General features: G+C 42.0%; 1 protein-coding gene across 1 annotated transcript in view; it reads left to right on the top strand.

Moving 5' to 3' along the window:
* Positions 1-15,221, top strand: part of DCC (DCC netrin 1 receptor) — a 590,042-nt gene that overhangs the window by 398,444 nt on the left and 176,377 nt on the right. The window contains exon 8 of the mRNA XM_009274745.1: positions 11,440-11,596. Coding sequence (XP_009273020.1) covers positions 11,440-11,596 — 157 coding nt within the window. The remainder of the gene's footprint in view (positions 1-11,439; positions 11,597-15,221) is intronic.

Here is a 15,221-nt window from a genome sequence, read left to right as displayed (position 1 = left end):
AGGCAGGTAATTTAAAAGACTGGGAGATCCAGTATCTTTCCATTTTTCTTCAAAGCCATTCCCATCACGTACCAGCTTTCAAAGCCTTGTGCGTTTAAGAAGAGTTGCTGCAGGAAAGTTTGATTTAATTTTTGGGAGTAAAAAAAAATCAAGCTTGCAGGCTGCTACCTCATGATGGCGTGGTGGAGAGAGGTCAGTTTGCCAGGCTATCCACAGGTATTTTAGCGAAGTATGATAAATTCCTGCTGTTGCAAAGCACACCTTGGAGTTGGCCTCCCTGACGCTTCGTGGCTGCCCTTGCGATTGTAAGGTCCTAAAGCTTCTCACTCGAGTACAAGATGATGCTTCAGTACTGGAAACACTCCATACTTTGTATGGCTCTGCAGGTTTAGCTTTGTCTTCTTGTTCCTTATTTCCTTCATGCTGTTTAAACCCTGCTTTGAAGATGGTGTTACTAATTTTTTTCCTGGTCTTTTCTCCGGTGCTCGGTACCAGAATGTATGAACCTCTGCGCAACGATGAACACACTTGGTTTCACAATTCGCCATTTTTCAGATGAGGAGGAGAGGTGCAGAAAGATTGATCTCAAAAGCATCGCCCTTAGCCATGCATGGCTGCCTTGAAAATTCACACTCGTGTCAGTGATTTTGATAAATAATTTGCTGAACAAATCAGGTAACACATGCCACCTTCTGCCAAAACTTTGAGTAACATTAAGAAATAAAATAAAATAAAATAAAAGGAGTAACGTGCCTGGTGGAAGCCTGAGCTACAGAAAAGGACTAATTTATTGTACAGTATTTGAGAAGAATTAGGTGCCTAAGGATAGAAACCACAAGAACTAAAATACTGAGTAAAAACCTCATTTAGCCACATTAGGAGAAATGCTGTTAAGAAGAGAGTGTGATGCTGAAGCATTTTGTTGCTTTACTTGGGATTCTTAGATTGGAGTTGTTATTATTAATTATTATTATTATTTTTAAGTCTGCTGTAAAATACCTTATTGACACAGAGGGACCTGCTTTGTTCCGCTCTCTCTGAAAGCAAAGGGTTTAGCCCAATATTAAAGGCAGCAGCAAATCTTTAAATCCTGCTGTCAGCCTAGGCCAGGCTTGGTGAGGAGGCTCCATCCCTGGAAGAGCTGCCAAGGCGTGCGTGAGCTGAAGGTTCACGTGAGTTGATGGTGTCAAGGCTTGGAGGCTCGTGTGTGTCTATCAGCAAAACCTTGTGGGAGTTTAGTAGCAGCAATGAGTATATGTTCAGTATAATTCAGAGATTTTACTTTCTCATACATTCAAATAGCAGTTGGCTGAAGACCTTTGAAGGTCTCATTGGTGCTAAATGTTGGACTTCTGTGGCTACATGCTGCTGTGAATATAACTTGAGGTAAAAGAGAGACTGAGAGATGGGTCTTGATTGACATTTCTAAGTGTGAGTAAATGTTTTAAGTACATAGTCTGCCCCCCTGAAAAGTCCACCCGACATCAGAGTGCCCAAACCTCAAATGTGGCAGCAAGTTGCGGTCCCCTGGGTAGGTGCTCCAAGCTTATGCTGTTTCGGGGTGCTCTAAAGAAGAAAGCCAAGGGGGTGCAGTTTTGATTCAAATATAATCCAAATATTGAAAATGAGAAGATATTTAAAAATCAAAAGTCAGAAAGTTTCACTGAGAACAAACTGAGACATACTATAATGTTTCTTAAAAGAAATGGTTATTTCTCAGAATAAGAACATCTCACGCTGTCATGCTTTCACATTTTTCCCTCTATGTTTTTTTTTCCTCAGCAAAAACTGTTATTCAACCTCATTACATTCATGAATAGCTTGAAACCCTTCAGGGCTCAGTTTTAAAGCAAGTTTAACTTTTGCTAAAAAAAAAAAAAAAAGCCACGCACAGCACTCTGTTGCAGGAGAGCTGGTGGTCACAGGGAGGAAGAAGACAAGAAGCTGATCACGAACAGTGGGAAATACTTGGCCTTCCAGCCACTCTCCCTGTCGTTACTAGAGGCAGCTGCTGCACCCCTGAGTTTCGCTTGCAAAAATAATGAACGTGCTCGCTCTCTCCTGCTGTATTTTGAACACCACAGATGATGACAACATTTATGGTTGCTGTTTAACACTGTTGGCATTTGACCATGAAATGCCTTCCAAGTCCCTTGGCTGCTTTAAAAATCTTTAGTTTATTTCTGCTTTTTCCGTGGGCGGCAGCTATTGTTCGGTGGGTCGGAGATGGCTGACTAGATTAACTGACCAGCATTTCCTCAGGGAGCATTTGCGGGTGATTGAATTTCTTGCAATCAACAGCCCATTGCCCCTCGCCCCCCCATTTTTCTTGGTGACTAATTGATGATGACAGATGTCACCTGCACGGTGACGCCAGCCCTGCCTTCACAGCTCCAAGGGGGAGAGCGATAGCGCTTCTCTGAACACGAGAGCTGATCAGTGGTGGGTTTGCCCATTGGTTTTTTAATTTTTTTTACAGTGCAGTGTCAGTTAATTAATAAGATCTCTTCACTGCATGAACGTAAGCAGCCATTAAGGCCATATTTGCCATTGATTTTTTTTCTTGCAAATGTGAATAGCAATTTTCTCAGCTGTAAAAGGAAAGAAATGGAATATAATATGCAGACAGATGTGCATACAGGCGTGCCTGTCTCTCACATGCAGGGGAAGAGAGAAGCACATGCACATACCAGCCTGTCCGAGTCTCCCCTTGGAGAACTCCTGGCCAAGCTGTGTCCAAAACAAGCTCAGGTATGAAAACAGAAATATCTCAGATTTACTGCAGTTAAAGAAATGATATGGAAGTAGTTTGTATCATTTATAGGTGACTTTTTAAAATAAAATAGTGGGTAGTGGCTGTGCCTGTGCTAATAGTGCTGTTGCTGTGCTGGCACAGCAGTGATGGGCGTGTGGATGTAGCATGTGTCCGTGGAGGGCTGCAGCTGCCAGCCTGGGGAATACCAGCTCTCCAAAAGTAACTGAAACCACTAAAATGTCTCCTTTTCTGGCGGAGAAACACCTGGAACTTTGCTGGAATACTGGTGCCAGGCAGCTCTTCACACCCAGCATCCTTAGACCTTGGTCAGCAGGACTTCATCTTCATTGCCTTGACCCAGCCTGGTTTTTTGCATAGAGTAGCTCTTAGGTGACAATAGTTAATGATCTGAGAAAAATAAAATCGCTTCCTTCTAACTCTGACCGAGCAGCTTTACCGCGACAATGCAAACACTATCATCCCCACAGATGCTCTCCTCCTTTCGGCCCCTGCGCAAAGCTCTGTGCCTTGCCTTTCCTGCTTAGATCCTGCTACAGGTTCAAATAATTACTCTTAACTCCCCGAAGGGGCCACAGTTGTACAAGGTATTGTTTTGCACATTTAACAGCAGGTAAGTGTCCGGGTTGCAACTTCCTTGAAATAGCTTTCAGTATAACCATTGGGCAAAACTGCCCTGGATTAATAGGAATTATGGGGTCTTGTAGTTCTGTATTGCACTGCTGAATTTCAAAGTAAACACAGACAGCACATCTTTTGACTCTTATAGGAGATCCAGGCAAATTATATTTTAACCTGTGCTATTCCTTTGATAGTTATTGTAGCCGCCTTTGGCCTGACCTTATCCTTTTGCCTCTCTGACCACCTGACGTGTGCTCTTCCATGGACTTTCCTCCTGGCCTCTCTTCTTGCTCCCCACCCCAGCATACCTCAGCTTTCAGATCTTGCAGTGGACATCCTGTTTCCCAGACATTTATCCTTCTCTTGTCTTCCATATGCTTTGTCACCCCTTCAGGCTCTCTCCCCCGTGGAAGACGAGGAAAAAATGAAAGCTGTTGACTCTTCTCTGGGAGAAGTGAAGGTGCAACGTGGTCATCTTCTCCGTCTGTCTTCCCTCCAGTGCCTGTCCATGCACAAAGCAGGGCTGGAGGTTGAAAGAGTAAATGTTTGACGGATGTTCATCTTGGTTTTCCACCTGCTGCTGCAAGGTGGTCAGACGTTGCAGTGATGAACGGAGACTAAAACCCTAGAAAAGTACGGCTGTATTGCAGGTGTAGGCTAGAGGGCAGTTCAGACGTCCTGAGTTTCACAGGGACGGGGAAGGGTGTGTTGGTGCTGGGTTTTGTGGCGTGGCCCTCCGGGCATTTTTCCTTCACTAACTGCGGTTGCAGCTGCAGAGTCTCGTGCTCCATCCTGGGGACAGATCCTGTGTGCTCCTCTGTGAGCATGAGCAACACCTCCCTATCAAGAGGAGTGTGTAGGAGGAGATAAACTGGCTTGCCTTTCGTGGAGGTGTCCCTGTTTACTAGTCTGAGATCACGCCGTTTAGCAGATAACTAGCCTCCTTCCTCCCTCTATCACAACTCGGCAATTAAGCTGTTATCCTTACGTGCATCTCTCTTGCTTGTATTTGAGAAAACGAGGCTGGAGAGAACAGAGAAGCACTAGTGTGTATTTAGCTTCTGATGTGGTTGTTACTGCATAGGGTGGAACTATCAAAATCTCCCTGGTCTCCGTGAGATTTTGTATTTCAGATACGTACGTGCTGTTTCCAAAGCGCTATTGGCCTAATCCTGCGAGGTGCTGAGTCGGGAGTGAATTCCTCGTACAGTAGCATCAGGCGTTGTTGACACACATGAACTTCAGTGATTTATAGCAAGGTTCGTAATGTCATAAAAGAGGCATAATGAAAATTAGTACTGCATGACTTGTTTCTAAGAACATCATTATGGCACCAAGTAATAATGAATTACTGTGCAAGAAGCCAGAAGGGAGGAAGTACGTATGGCAACGAGGACAGATCTTTTATTTGGTAAATTAGTATCGCTGCATATGGGCTGAAAATCTCTAAACATATGCTGATGTAGCCTGACACCCTGGCACGTGCTCCGTGTCGTTGGTAAAACCTGATGCGTGTGAACACATCAAATGTAGATGCGTGCACTTGCATACGAGCTGTGCCAACGTGATCTCTGCTGGCGTTTGGAGGATGGATTTGAGCACGCAACGCCTGAAGGAATGCTTTTTGAATGCGATGCTTTGAAACTGTGTTGTATGATTAATTGTCTGGATAAAAACCGGAGAGGCCAAATTTTGTAAATGGTCCCCAGGAAAGGTAACAGGAGTTGTTTGTGCGGAAAAGAGCATTTCGTTTGACTGTAAGTAATGAGCTACCAGTAACTTGTCCAATCTGACACTTACTTGAGACAGTAAATTACACCTATTCCATATCTCTGTAAAGGTCATCTGATAGAACATCTGCTTTTTTCCTAGGTGTTGGAAACAAGACCAAAATTTAATTATTTAATGACCAGACCAAAACACTGCATTTCATTTGGTTCTTGTTTCTCCATTGCACCAATTCTCACCCATTTAATCACTTAATGTGGGATGATGAGAGCTCGTGGATCCACGTCCCAGGGCTTTCCCGGGGAATGTCTTCCCGCTGCAGGTTAGCGTTGGGTTTTAGAAGCGGCATGGAGGATGGGTGATGAAATCCATCATTTCATCATGAAATTTCAGATGAAATTTTTAACTGCCTGCGTGAAATGCAGAATTTTTCCTTGTGTTCCCCTCTCAAGGCATGTACTAGATGGTTTAACATCAGTGGTGCCTCCAGACAGATGGGCTTCAGGCCCCAGGACCCCTGCGCCAAAGGATATGCCGAAACCAGGTTCTTTAGTGGCACAAACCCTCCGTCCTTGGCCGTTTTCCTCGATCTGGAGGAAAACAGGTCTTGATTACCATCCCAACCTGCTCGTGGGTGTATCTGGAATGTGTAAGTCGTGAATTGCCTTGATATTCTGAGTTTGTCTAAATGAATCTTCCAGTGTTAAAGTAACTCTGTGTAAAAATACAGCTCCTCTCATCTGCTGATCTCGGTGCGGTCTGTTAAATTAGAAACAATTTGTGATGTCTTACGAATTTAATATAATTGCAAATTCATATTTGTGTGATAGCCAGTGCAAGGTAAAATTAGGCAACTCATGCTCTACATCCCAACTTTATGTTTTGTTTAGAGTTGTTCTATTTATTTTCCCAATGTACAAGAATATTGATTATTTTTTTTTAAAGAATATAAGAATTTTTTTTTAATCCCCTTTCTAAAGTTAGTAAAAATTTTAATTAAAGTTTTTATTCCATCATTGCCATGTGGGTGACAACTGTGGGTCTGTAACCGTCTCTGAGGCTTCCCCCCAGGAATCGCTGTCGGCCCCTCGGCTTCCTGAGCTGCCCGCAGTTCTGCCATTTAATGGCATAGCCCCCTTAAAATAAAAGGGCATTCTGTAAAATGAAATGGGAATAATTCTTTCCAAAGTGCCTACATTCTAAAAAATGACGAATCCACCAAAATTGGTGTCTATTACAGATCATCTTCTTTAAGGATATTTTACTGGAAGAGTGCCTCGCTTTTTCAGGTCCTAGGTGTTACGTATGCAGCACCTCTTGAGTTACAGATATTCCTGCAGCGAGCTCTTTTCGCACTTATAACTTTCACAGTTTGCTCTATGGAAGGTGTAAGATGGGTCAAAAAGGTTCTGGGGAAACCAAAATTGGTGTCTATTACAGATCATCTTCTTTAAGGATATTTTACTGGAAGAGTGCCTCGCTTTTTCAGGTCCTAGGTGTTACGTATGCAGCACCTCTTGAGTTACAGATATTCCTGCAGCGAGCTCTTTTCGCACTTATAACTTTCACAGTTTGCTCTATGGAAGGTGTAAGATGGGTCAAAAAGGTTCTGGGGGGAAAAAAAAAGAAAAAAAAGACTAAACTCTCTGAATGCGGGAGTGTAACAAAAGACTGGATTGACCAGGTTATGGCTGGACTGAGCAACAGCAGACAACAAGCACGTATTTGATGTTATTTCTGGAATTAAAATTCCATGTAAATTGCTTTTCCTTTTAACACTGAGGATTTGGAGACGAGAAGAGATTCATGTTCTTTTGTCATGCTTGAAATTCGTGCTGTACAAATAACTGATTTAAGGTGCTAAACCCAAGGAAAATATTGCAGGGAAGAGTCTTGAATTAATCTACAAGGTTTATATTTTAACTTGAATAAAACATCTTGTTTTTTCTGAAATGAAATGCTTAGCTTAAACCCTGAGTGTTCCTTTTATGTTTAAATACTTTCAGTGAAATTTTCCAAAGTCTTTTAAAATGGAAATAGATAAAAAATTCATCTCGATATTAAAAAAAATTCAAATCAAGGAATTGAAGTAGTCGTTAGAAGGCATAAAAAATATTTTGAAGTAGTGTCTTAGCTGAAAAATTTCATTTGATGTCTTGAAATGTCATTTTGGCATCAGGGTACGTGGGATATTTAGGGAAAGTGTGATTTGCAGCAGGAGGCTGAAGATTGTAAGTGTGATAGTTTTCTCATTTTTGCTGAAAAAGTATCAAGTTTCAAATCTTATCGGCAAGCTCTTTGTGACAGAGTATTTTAAAAGTATAGATAGCCTATAGTAGATGTTCTTATTTTAACAGACTCTAAGTGTAAAACTGGCAATTGCTTGAATAGCCTTCGCTTAGGTAAGGTTATAATTTGAAAAAAAATACTAAATGGGTAATGTCATTACCATTAACCGCTTTCTGGGAGATACAGACAGTTCCTATATATAGCCCAATCTCTCTCTGTAGTAATTTATCCCCCTGAAAAATGAATATAATTTTTAATTTAGGCGTGTGGCAATGTGGTATGTGTATAACAGGCTTAAATGTTCTATGTGAATTAAACACGAGTAACTAAAAAAAGGCAAATTTTAATTGCTTTTAAAGCAGAAAAGTCAAATTCATCTTTATCAGTTCAGAACGTGGTACTCAATGCAGATTACCAGGACAGCTTTTAGATCAATATTACTGATATCCAAGAGCAACATTTTCTGTATGCACAGTAACTTCTCAACTTATTTTTCCATCTTAAACTTAAAACTTCTTTCCTTAAACTTTCCTTAAACTTCTTTCCCTTTTCTGTCAACTTGGTAAAAATGTAGGGGGAAAAAGAAAAGCAAATTAATATTTTTTTTGTACAGAGGTACAAAAACTGTGCTGAGGTCTGGGGGTGCGTGTGTGTATATCTATATATAAAAATATATATAAAAAGTCCCTGTGAGCACTCAGGTGAGAATGAGATGTTTTATAACTTGGATTTAGAGGATTTGCACCCATGTCTTTTACCAGGAGAGGCTCATGAATAAACCCATGCCATCTATTGCCACCTCTGCTTAGCAATAATAATGTTATATCTTCTTGATACCAAATCCCTTGTGGGATATAATTACAATTTGGGTTTTTTTTTTTTCCATTCTTTCATCATCTCTTCTTGTATATCCCACATAAGCTTTTGCTGGTCTCTAAAAACACCATTTAAAGGGTAGGCAGCTGCTGCTAATAGGATCTCCTCCCTACCTGCTGGCAGACACTTACATATATGTTAAAAACCCAAACAAAACCAAAAAACAAACCAACCTATGAAAAGTATTAAAAAACCCCCGAACACCTTGTCTCTTTGAACTAGGTCTCATATTCCTATTATTTTTAATTACAGACAGCCCATGACTGCTGTGTATGGGAAGCAGTGGTGAAATGGGATGTCACGCACGATGTTTTGCCTTTAGTTGTTTTAAAACCCCATAAATCGTTGGCCTTGCGCATGTTTTATAACTGGTCTGTATCTTACAAATAAAAGCTGTAAACAAGCTGGTCCTGAACACCTGCATCAAGCATATTTCTACATTTTTGAAGAACTTTTGCTTTAGGAGTGCAAGGATGGGTCCTACTGGCAAAATAATAATAATAATAAGGTCACAAAACTCACGGCTGACTCTGCATTATAAAGAATGGGGGATTTGGTTCTGGATTTGAGGTGCTCCATTTGGCTTCCTAAATGGAAACAGGAAGATCGGTTCCTATCAGGCCTATATTCAGACCTCCTCTGTTGATTGTATAGTCATTTACATATGTGGAAAATGAATCAAACAGTCCAGTTTTATGCTCGCTTTGTACAGAGGTAGATGATTATTCACACTGCCACGAGAGCAGAGAAAGATGCACTTTGCAAGGAGTTAATATGAACCACACCAGGCTAAAATCAGAGCCTGTCAGACTCTGATGAAGATGGTTTAACCAGTGGTGGATTGATCTTGTGTAGTCATATGAAAGGTTGAAGGATTTCAGACATTACTTGCTGAGATAATTTCAGGTTATATGTCTCTCTATATTGTACTGTTGTACTGTATATGTTTGCTATTCACTGTTAGCAACAATAAAAGTGAAATTGCTTTTGTCAGTGATAGCTCTACAGAGTTTACTGAAAGCCAGAGTAAAACACATGCTTAGTGGACTGGAGCTTCAGTCCCAGTCTTGCTGCTTTTCACCTCAATTTTTCACTATTATTTTCATAAGCTGACACCTAGCAGGTCAGCCGCCGCCACGTTCACGGGCATGAGCTCACGAAGGGTACGGATTCACCTCCAGATTTTATTCAGCGTGTTTAAAGGTAGATCCCCTTGTTTGGTAGTTTGAGTAGCTCTTTGGGCTCCATCATCTGTGTTAGCTAGATGTCCTCATTTTCTATGGGGGGAGCTTAGACACCCGTATATATGTAGTCACGTACTTGTAGTCACCTAAATGTACATGTCTGGACTTGGGGCTGATCATAGTGCAAGTTTCTGAATACTAAATGGGTTTTGATGGAAGAGAAGTGCCAGACTGCTGTGCGCCACCAGGAGGATGGCTCTTTGGTGGAGGAACCACGGACCGGGGTGTTTTGTGGTGGAACTCAAGAGTTTCTACAGACCCTCAGGTGCCAAAATAGTTAATAACGGGGCTTTTTCTGAATTGCTGTGTTTGATTTAAGTACCAGAACTCAACTGAAAAAGCCTTGTAGGTTTGTCTGTGTGTTTTTATCCAGTCATGCCCATGGTACTTCTCTAGAGATGTTTACCTACTGCAGCCCTTCTTAGAAGAAGACAACACACTTACGCTTGTAATACATGAGTCAACATATAGAATAGACCAGAAGCCCAAATCTGCTTGCTCTGACCGTGAAGCAAAATAGTTGCGTCGTCATAATATAAGTGTACACAGAATTATACTTTAGTCTTGTGTTTGCACATTATTTAGATCAGTGGCCCGTGACTAAGGACGCTAAACACAACCTCAGTGCAAATAATGGATCACAACTTTGCAGCTAAAAGAGCTGAGACTATGGCTCGATATTTTCTTTCATCACATCATTACTCTGGAAATGCCACTGGGAAATTCCTTAATTCCCTCTGGTTTTGGATTGATCACAATAAATAAGGGGTAATAATATTTGTTATTAATAATAGCAATATTCATGGTTTTTAATGATAATTTAGGGATAATATAAGAAAATGCTAAGCTAGTATTCAGTGAACGTCATGCTTTTTACATAAAGCTATTCTTCATAAGCTGTTTAGATAATACAACGCTGTTAATGATCTCACAGTAAATTAATGCTACTAATATAGTTCACAGTATATGCATGGGCACTGACCAAAAAAGATTTGCAATAATGAAAAAAATAAGTTGCTTTTTGGTTCGATGCCAATGGTGAAAACCTGCTTTTCAGGGCTGGTGTGGCCTGTGAAATCAGACCTTATACATCATGTTGGTCTTCAGAGAAGATGACTGTGGATGCTTCGTAAGATGCATGTGCTAAATTAGGAGGTAGCTGATCACCTAAATTATTTAAAAAAAAAAAGAAAATATTTTTTTTTACATTTATGTTTATGGGCCAGCTTTCACGTGGACTTGGTGGGCAACAACCAAACTCTTAAACCCTGTAAAGAGTTTATCAAGTTTAAATGTTCTAAAATTAATTTTACCACTTGAATCTGCAGTTTAGACATTTCTGGATTTTGCACATAGACTGAGCACTTTTCCATGGGGACCGGTGTTAATATGAAGTGTCACTGTCTTTTTTCTTTTCATTTTATCCCACTTTGATGCAATTATCTAATAAGTCGTGTGCTGAAGCACCCTACTTAAGTTTCTGCTCTTCCCAGACCAGTCGGTTTGTAGGCTTCAGGCTTTGAGTGGTCAGTCCGTGGTTGTTCGTGAGGTTAAATACTTCTGCTGCTTGGGGCGCAAGAGACAAAACCAGTGAAATAGGAGCGAACAAAGGAACATATCACACTGATCGCTCGTACAAGAAATAATTTCCAAGTATCCCAAGGAAGTAGCCTACTCTAGTTTTGCGTGTTGCTGTTCAATTTAGAGGATGGTGTATTTTTAGGTGTGATTTTACTGTTAGTTTTTTTCTCTCTCTTTCATCCCCTGTCACTTTATTCACGCTTATTCCGTGCCACCTTGGCCCTTTATTCCGTACCACCTCAGTCGTGGCCACCACAGCACCTCCCGCCCACCCCGACACCCCCGTGCCACCGGTCTCTCTGACTGACTCCTCTCCTTCCCCTCCAGCTGTCCCAAGTTCCAGTGTCCTCCCCTCTGCCCCCCGAGATGTGGTCCCTGTTTTGGTCTCCAGCCGATTTGTCCGTCTCAGCTGGCGCCCACCCGCGGAAGCCAGAGGCAGCGTCCAGACGTACACGGTCTTCTTCTCCAGGGATGGCGTCAACAGGTAGGCGTCAACAGACCACGGGTCTCCTCTGGACGGGAGGATGGTCCTAACGTCTTTACAACTATCTTCCAAATGGTTCTCAGCCTTGTGTTCTTCGTCCCGTGGTAAAAGAAGTGTGAGGCTAGAAATGCCTTTTGTTGCCGTATATTTTTATAGACATCGTATCAACATTTATATAACAGTGCTCATTGCCTTGGTATGAAGGACCATTTGTGTTGACAGCGACGTCTATGGATCTCACCTCCATCAGCTATTACTTGACCGTCTAACATAAGGTATTGTTAGCTCCATATTTTGCCTTTCATCTTCCTCTGAAGACACAGGCTCGAGTGTTCTTTGCATCGCTGGCAGAAGTGAATTCGTTGAGCCCATATCAGCCGGAGAGGAAGACTGCTTTTAGAGCCGTGCAAACGGTGTAAGACCTTGAAAACGGCTAGGGAGTGGGTTGTGAAGACTTTACATGATTGCAAACCCAGTGGAGCAGCCTGGGCTGTTCTGGCCATGGGGATTAGAGCTGCACAGCAGATAGCTCTTTTGTGATAATGGCCCTATAGATTGTTTGGTGTTTGCATGATTCTTCATCGTATATGCTCATTTCACTCTCCAAAAGGTACTGCATATTTACCTGGTTTTTGTTTTCTTTTCCTAACTTCGTAAATGATTTTATGCCTGAGGAAAATCTTGGGTTTTTCTCTTCTTGTACATCATTATGAAGAACTCACTTGACGTATCCTGTCCTGTATTTCATTTCACTTATAGAATCATAGAATCATAGAATCATTGAGGTTGGAATAATATACTTCAGCTACCGGCTGGTGACTAGTACTTGTGTGTGTGCTGATGGCAGCTCAGCTTCTGAGGGGACTTGAAACGGAATCTATATCTAATTGAAAAATGAGTGGATGTATATCGGATTCATGAGAGCTAAAGAAGGTGGGACCCAACAGTTATCAGTGAGCTCCCCTTTGCCGCAGCGGGGGCTTATCCTTCATCCAAAAGGGCTCAGTCTTGCAGGCAAAATTTCCTGCCCCTGCCTGGACATTCGCAAGCTTCTCATCTTAATCTCCAACAACGTCCGGCTTTCTTTTATAGCCATATATGTTGGGTTTTATTTGTTTCAAAGCTTGTAGGCATTGATAGCTACAGCAGTGGTACCTGCTGCAAGAGGCAGGTATCCTAAATAGAAACGTGTGTCTGTCTCGTCCAGCTGAGCAGCCTCAAAAGGATGCAACACCCAAAGCATTTGGGATGAGAGTGTGAAACGCACCCTCCCTCTGTAACAGAAAGCTCTTAAATTCAAGTTGGCATTTCTGAGGCCGGTGCTGGAGGCAAGCGTCTTCTGCAGCAGGGTGTCACTTGTGGGATAAACGGCACGTAGGCAGGGGGGAGGGTTTGTGGCGAAAACATGGGGTGGGAGCCAGGCTTGTTGGGTTTGGTTCACAGGTCAGACACGGGCATCTCACCTTCCACAACCCCTCCCGAGCCTGACTGAGCGCAGAGGAGTGACAGGAGCAGAGCGAGACAGATGGGGCAGAGGTTCAGAGTTCAGATCTCCATCCTGCCTCAGGTCGAGTCTCCAGTTGTGACCAGTTTGTATGAAATGAGAACGACACCTCGGCGGAGCGTCAGGAAGGGGATATATTGAAGGTCGTAAGGCGCTCAGGGAAGGTATCAATCGCCCCTAGAAAAGTAACTGATGCAGAAGGAGCGATGAATGAGTTCAGTGGGGGAAGTGAAGATGCTCAGCAGCTCCCTCGTTGCTCCCAGAGTGGGTACCAACCCGGGGTTCACACGGCTGAATCAAATGTTTTTGCACATATGGGACTTAACGTTTGTCTGCAGCCACCGCCACCGGTAGCAGTGGAACAGGGCGCTGTTGTAATCATGTCTCATTTGTTTTGACTCTGTCTTAAAAACATCAGAGTTGCCACACACGGCCGGATTGAAGCATATTCTGACTCAGCCTTTTAGTTTAGCAGTGAAGAGAAAATACTAATATGAGGCCTTTAAATAGTGGTGTTTCTGAGGTTAAAAAAGATGTAAAAAGAGCTCACCCCAGATTCCCTTACACTTCAAAATAATTTTCTTCCAGAATTTCCATGGTGTGCTGCTCAAAGTCCTGGGTACCAGAAGGATGCCTTAGTCCCACTCCCAACTAAATGCGTCCCTAGTTAGAGAGTCTCCTGCAGAAGACTGCGGGCTCTGTGTTAAAATAACTAAACAAATAAATAGATAAAATAAAAATTCCACTATGCTCCCTCCAGCAAGAGACTCAAAATACCACCTGTGGTTTAAAACTTTTGACTATGCACCTCCCAGTTCAGTGCAGTGAGCAGCACTCATAGTTCTGCAAACTTTCAAGCAAACAGCCGGAGAAAATTAACATAGTTTTCCTTTAAAAGCTTCCATGGGATTTTTGAATTATTTATTGTTTACACGTTATTTTTACAAAAGAGCTGTTTTTCTGTTTGCAAAAATAAATATTGGATTTGACATTAACCTCAGGGATGCAAAGGAATTGTCAGAGAAATTACTGTAAGTCTGGAGTAAGGCGACCTTCCCGGGTTCGAGAGCAGGGAGGATTTGCCTGACAGACAGCTGGCAGCACCACCAAGGCCGACGCAACACAGAGGGCACACGGCCATTTCAGGGACCGTCCGGAAAAATAGTCTCCCGTGTTTTGAACTCTCATAAGGGTTTTTCGGCTTAGCCCTTTCAAAGAAACCTCTTTTGGAAGTGATTGCACTTACTGCCGTAGCGTAATCACCAGAGCCCTTCTGATGGGATGCTTCTTTAATCTTTGTGCTAGGCATCCTTCGTGGGATCACATGGTTTTGTTTGCTGATAAGGATGATTGGAAAGAGCACTTAAAGGTAAAAGGCAAGCGTCTCAGAAAAGGCTAAAACAAACCTTAAATCTATTAGGAAATAACTAAACAGTCAACCAATACACCTGCACTCAGGGAAGTTTCTGGTTGAGATAAAAGTTCAGATTTAGAATGATATATTCTATATGATGTAGTCTATAACATTTGCTGATAATAGCAGACTGGATGAAAAAATGAGCAGAAATAGAGGATTTCATGTATAGCATTATTAGATACGTAACACTCTATACATTTGATTGTGCTTATTTTCTGTTAAAATATAGTGAAATATAACAGTAGAATATAACGCGTGAATTTTGATGGATGTCACTCGTCAAGGTATACACGTGTACGCACGCACATAGACTGTAAAAATCCATCCTGCCATACAGGAGAACTGTTCCAGAAGAGAAAGGAGCTATTTTAGGTTTCACTTGATGTTATAAGCTCACTGAAAAAGAAAAAAAAACCAACTCTTTTCTGCCCAAGTAATAAGGTTACCCAAAAGATTAAAAAAGCAGAGTTCACCAATGTGTAATGGGTAAATCTTTGCCTTTTTGATTGGTTTCCCATTTGACTGCTGGGACGCTGCCCAGGTGGTGAGCTCTTGGGAGCGGGCCGTCCCTGTGTGCTGCACGGGCAGAGGTGCTGCATCATCTCCGGCACCTCTCACATCCACATGCTGTTGAAACTGTAGTTTTAATTCCTTTTTTTTTTTTTTTTTAATCCATCTCCATCTTTAAACCCCCTCCGAACCAA

Source organism: Aptenodytes forsteri, unplaced genomic scaffold (genome assembly GCF_000699145.1).
Source record: "Aptenodytes forsteri isolate BGI_AS27 unplaced genomic scaffold, ASM69914v1 Scaffold112, whole genome shotgun sequence".
NCBI lineage: Eukaryota > Metazoa > Chordata > Aves > Sphenisciformes > Spheniscidae > Aptenodytes > Aptenodytes forsteri.
Note: the sequence above shows the minus strand (reverse complement) of the source record. Positions and strands in the feature narration are given on the sequence as shown.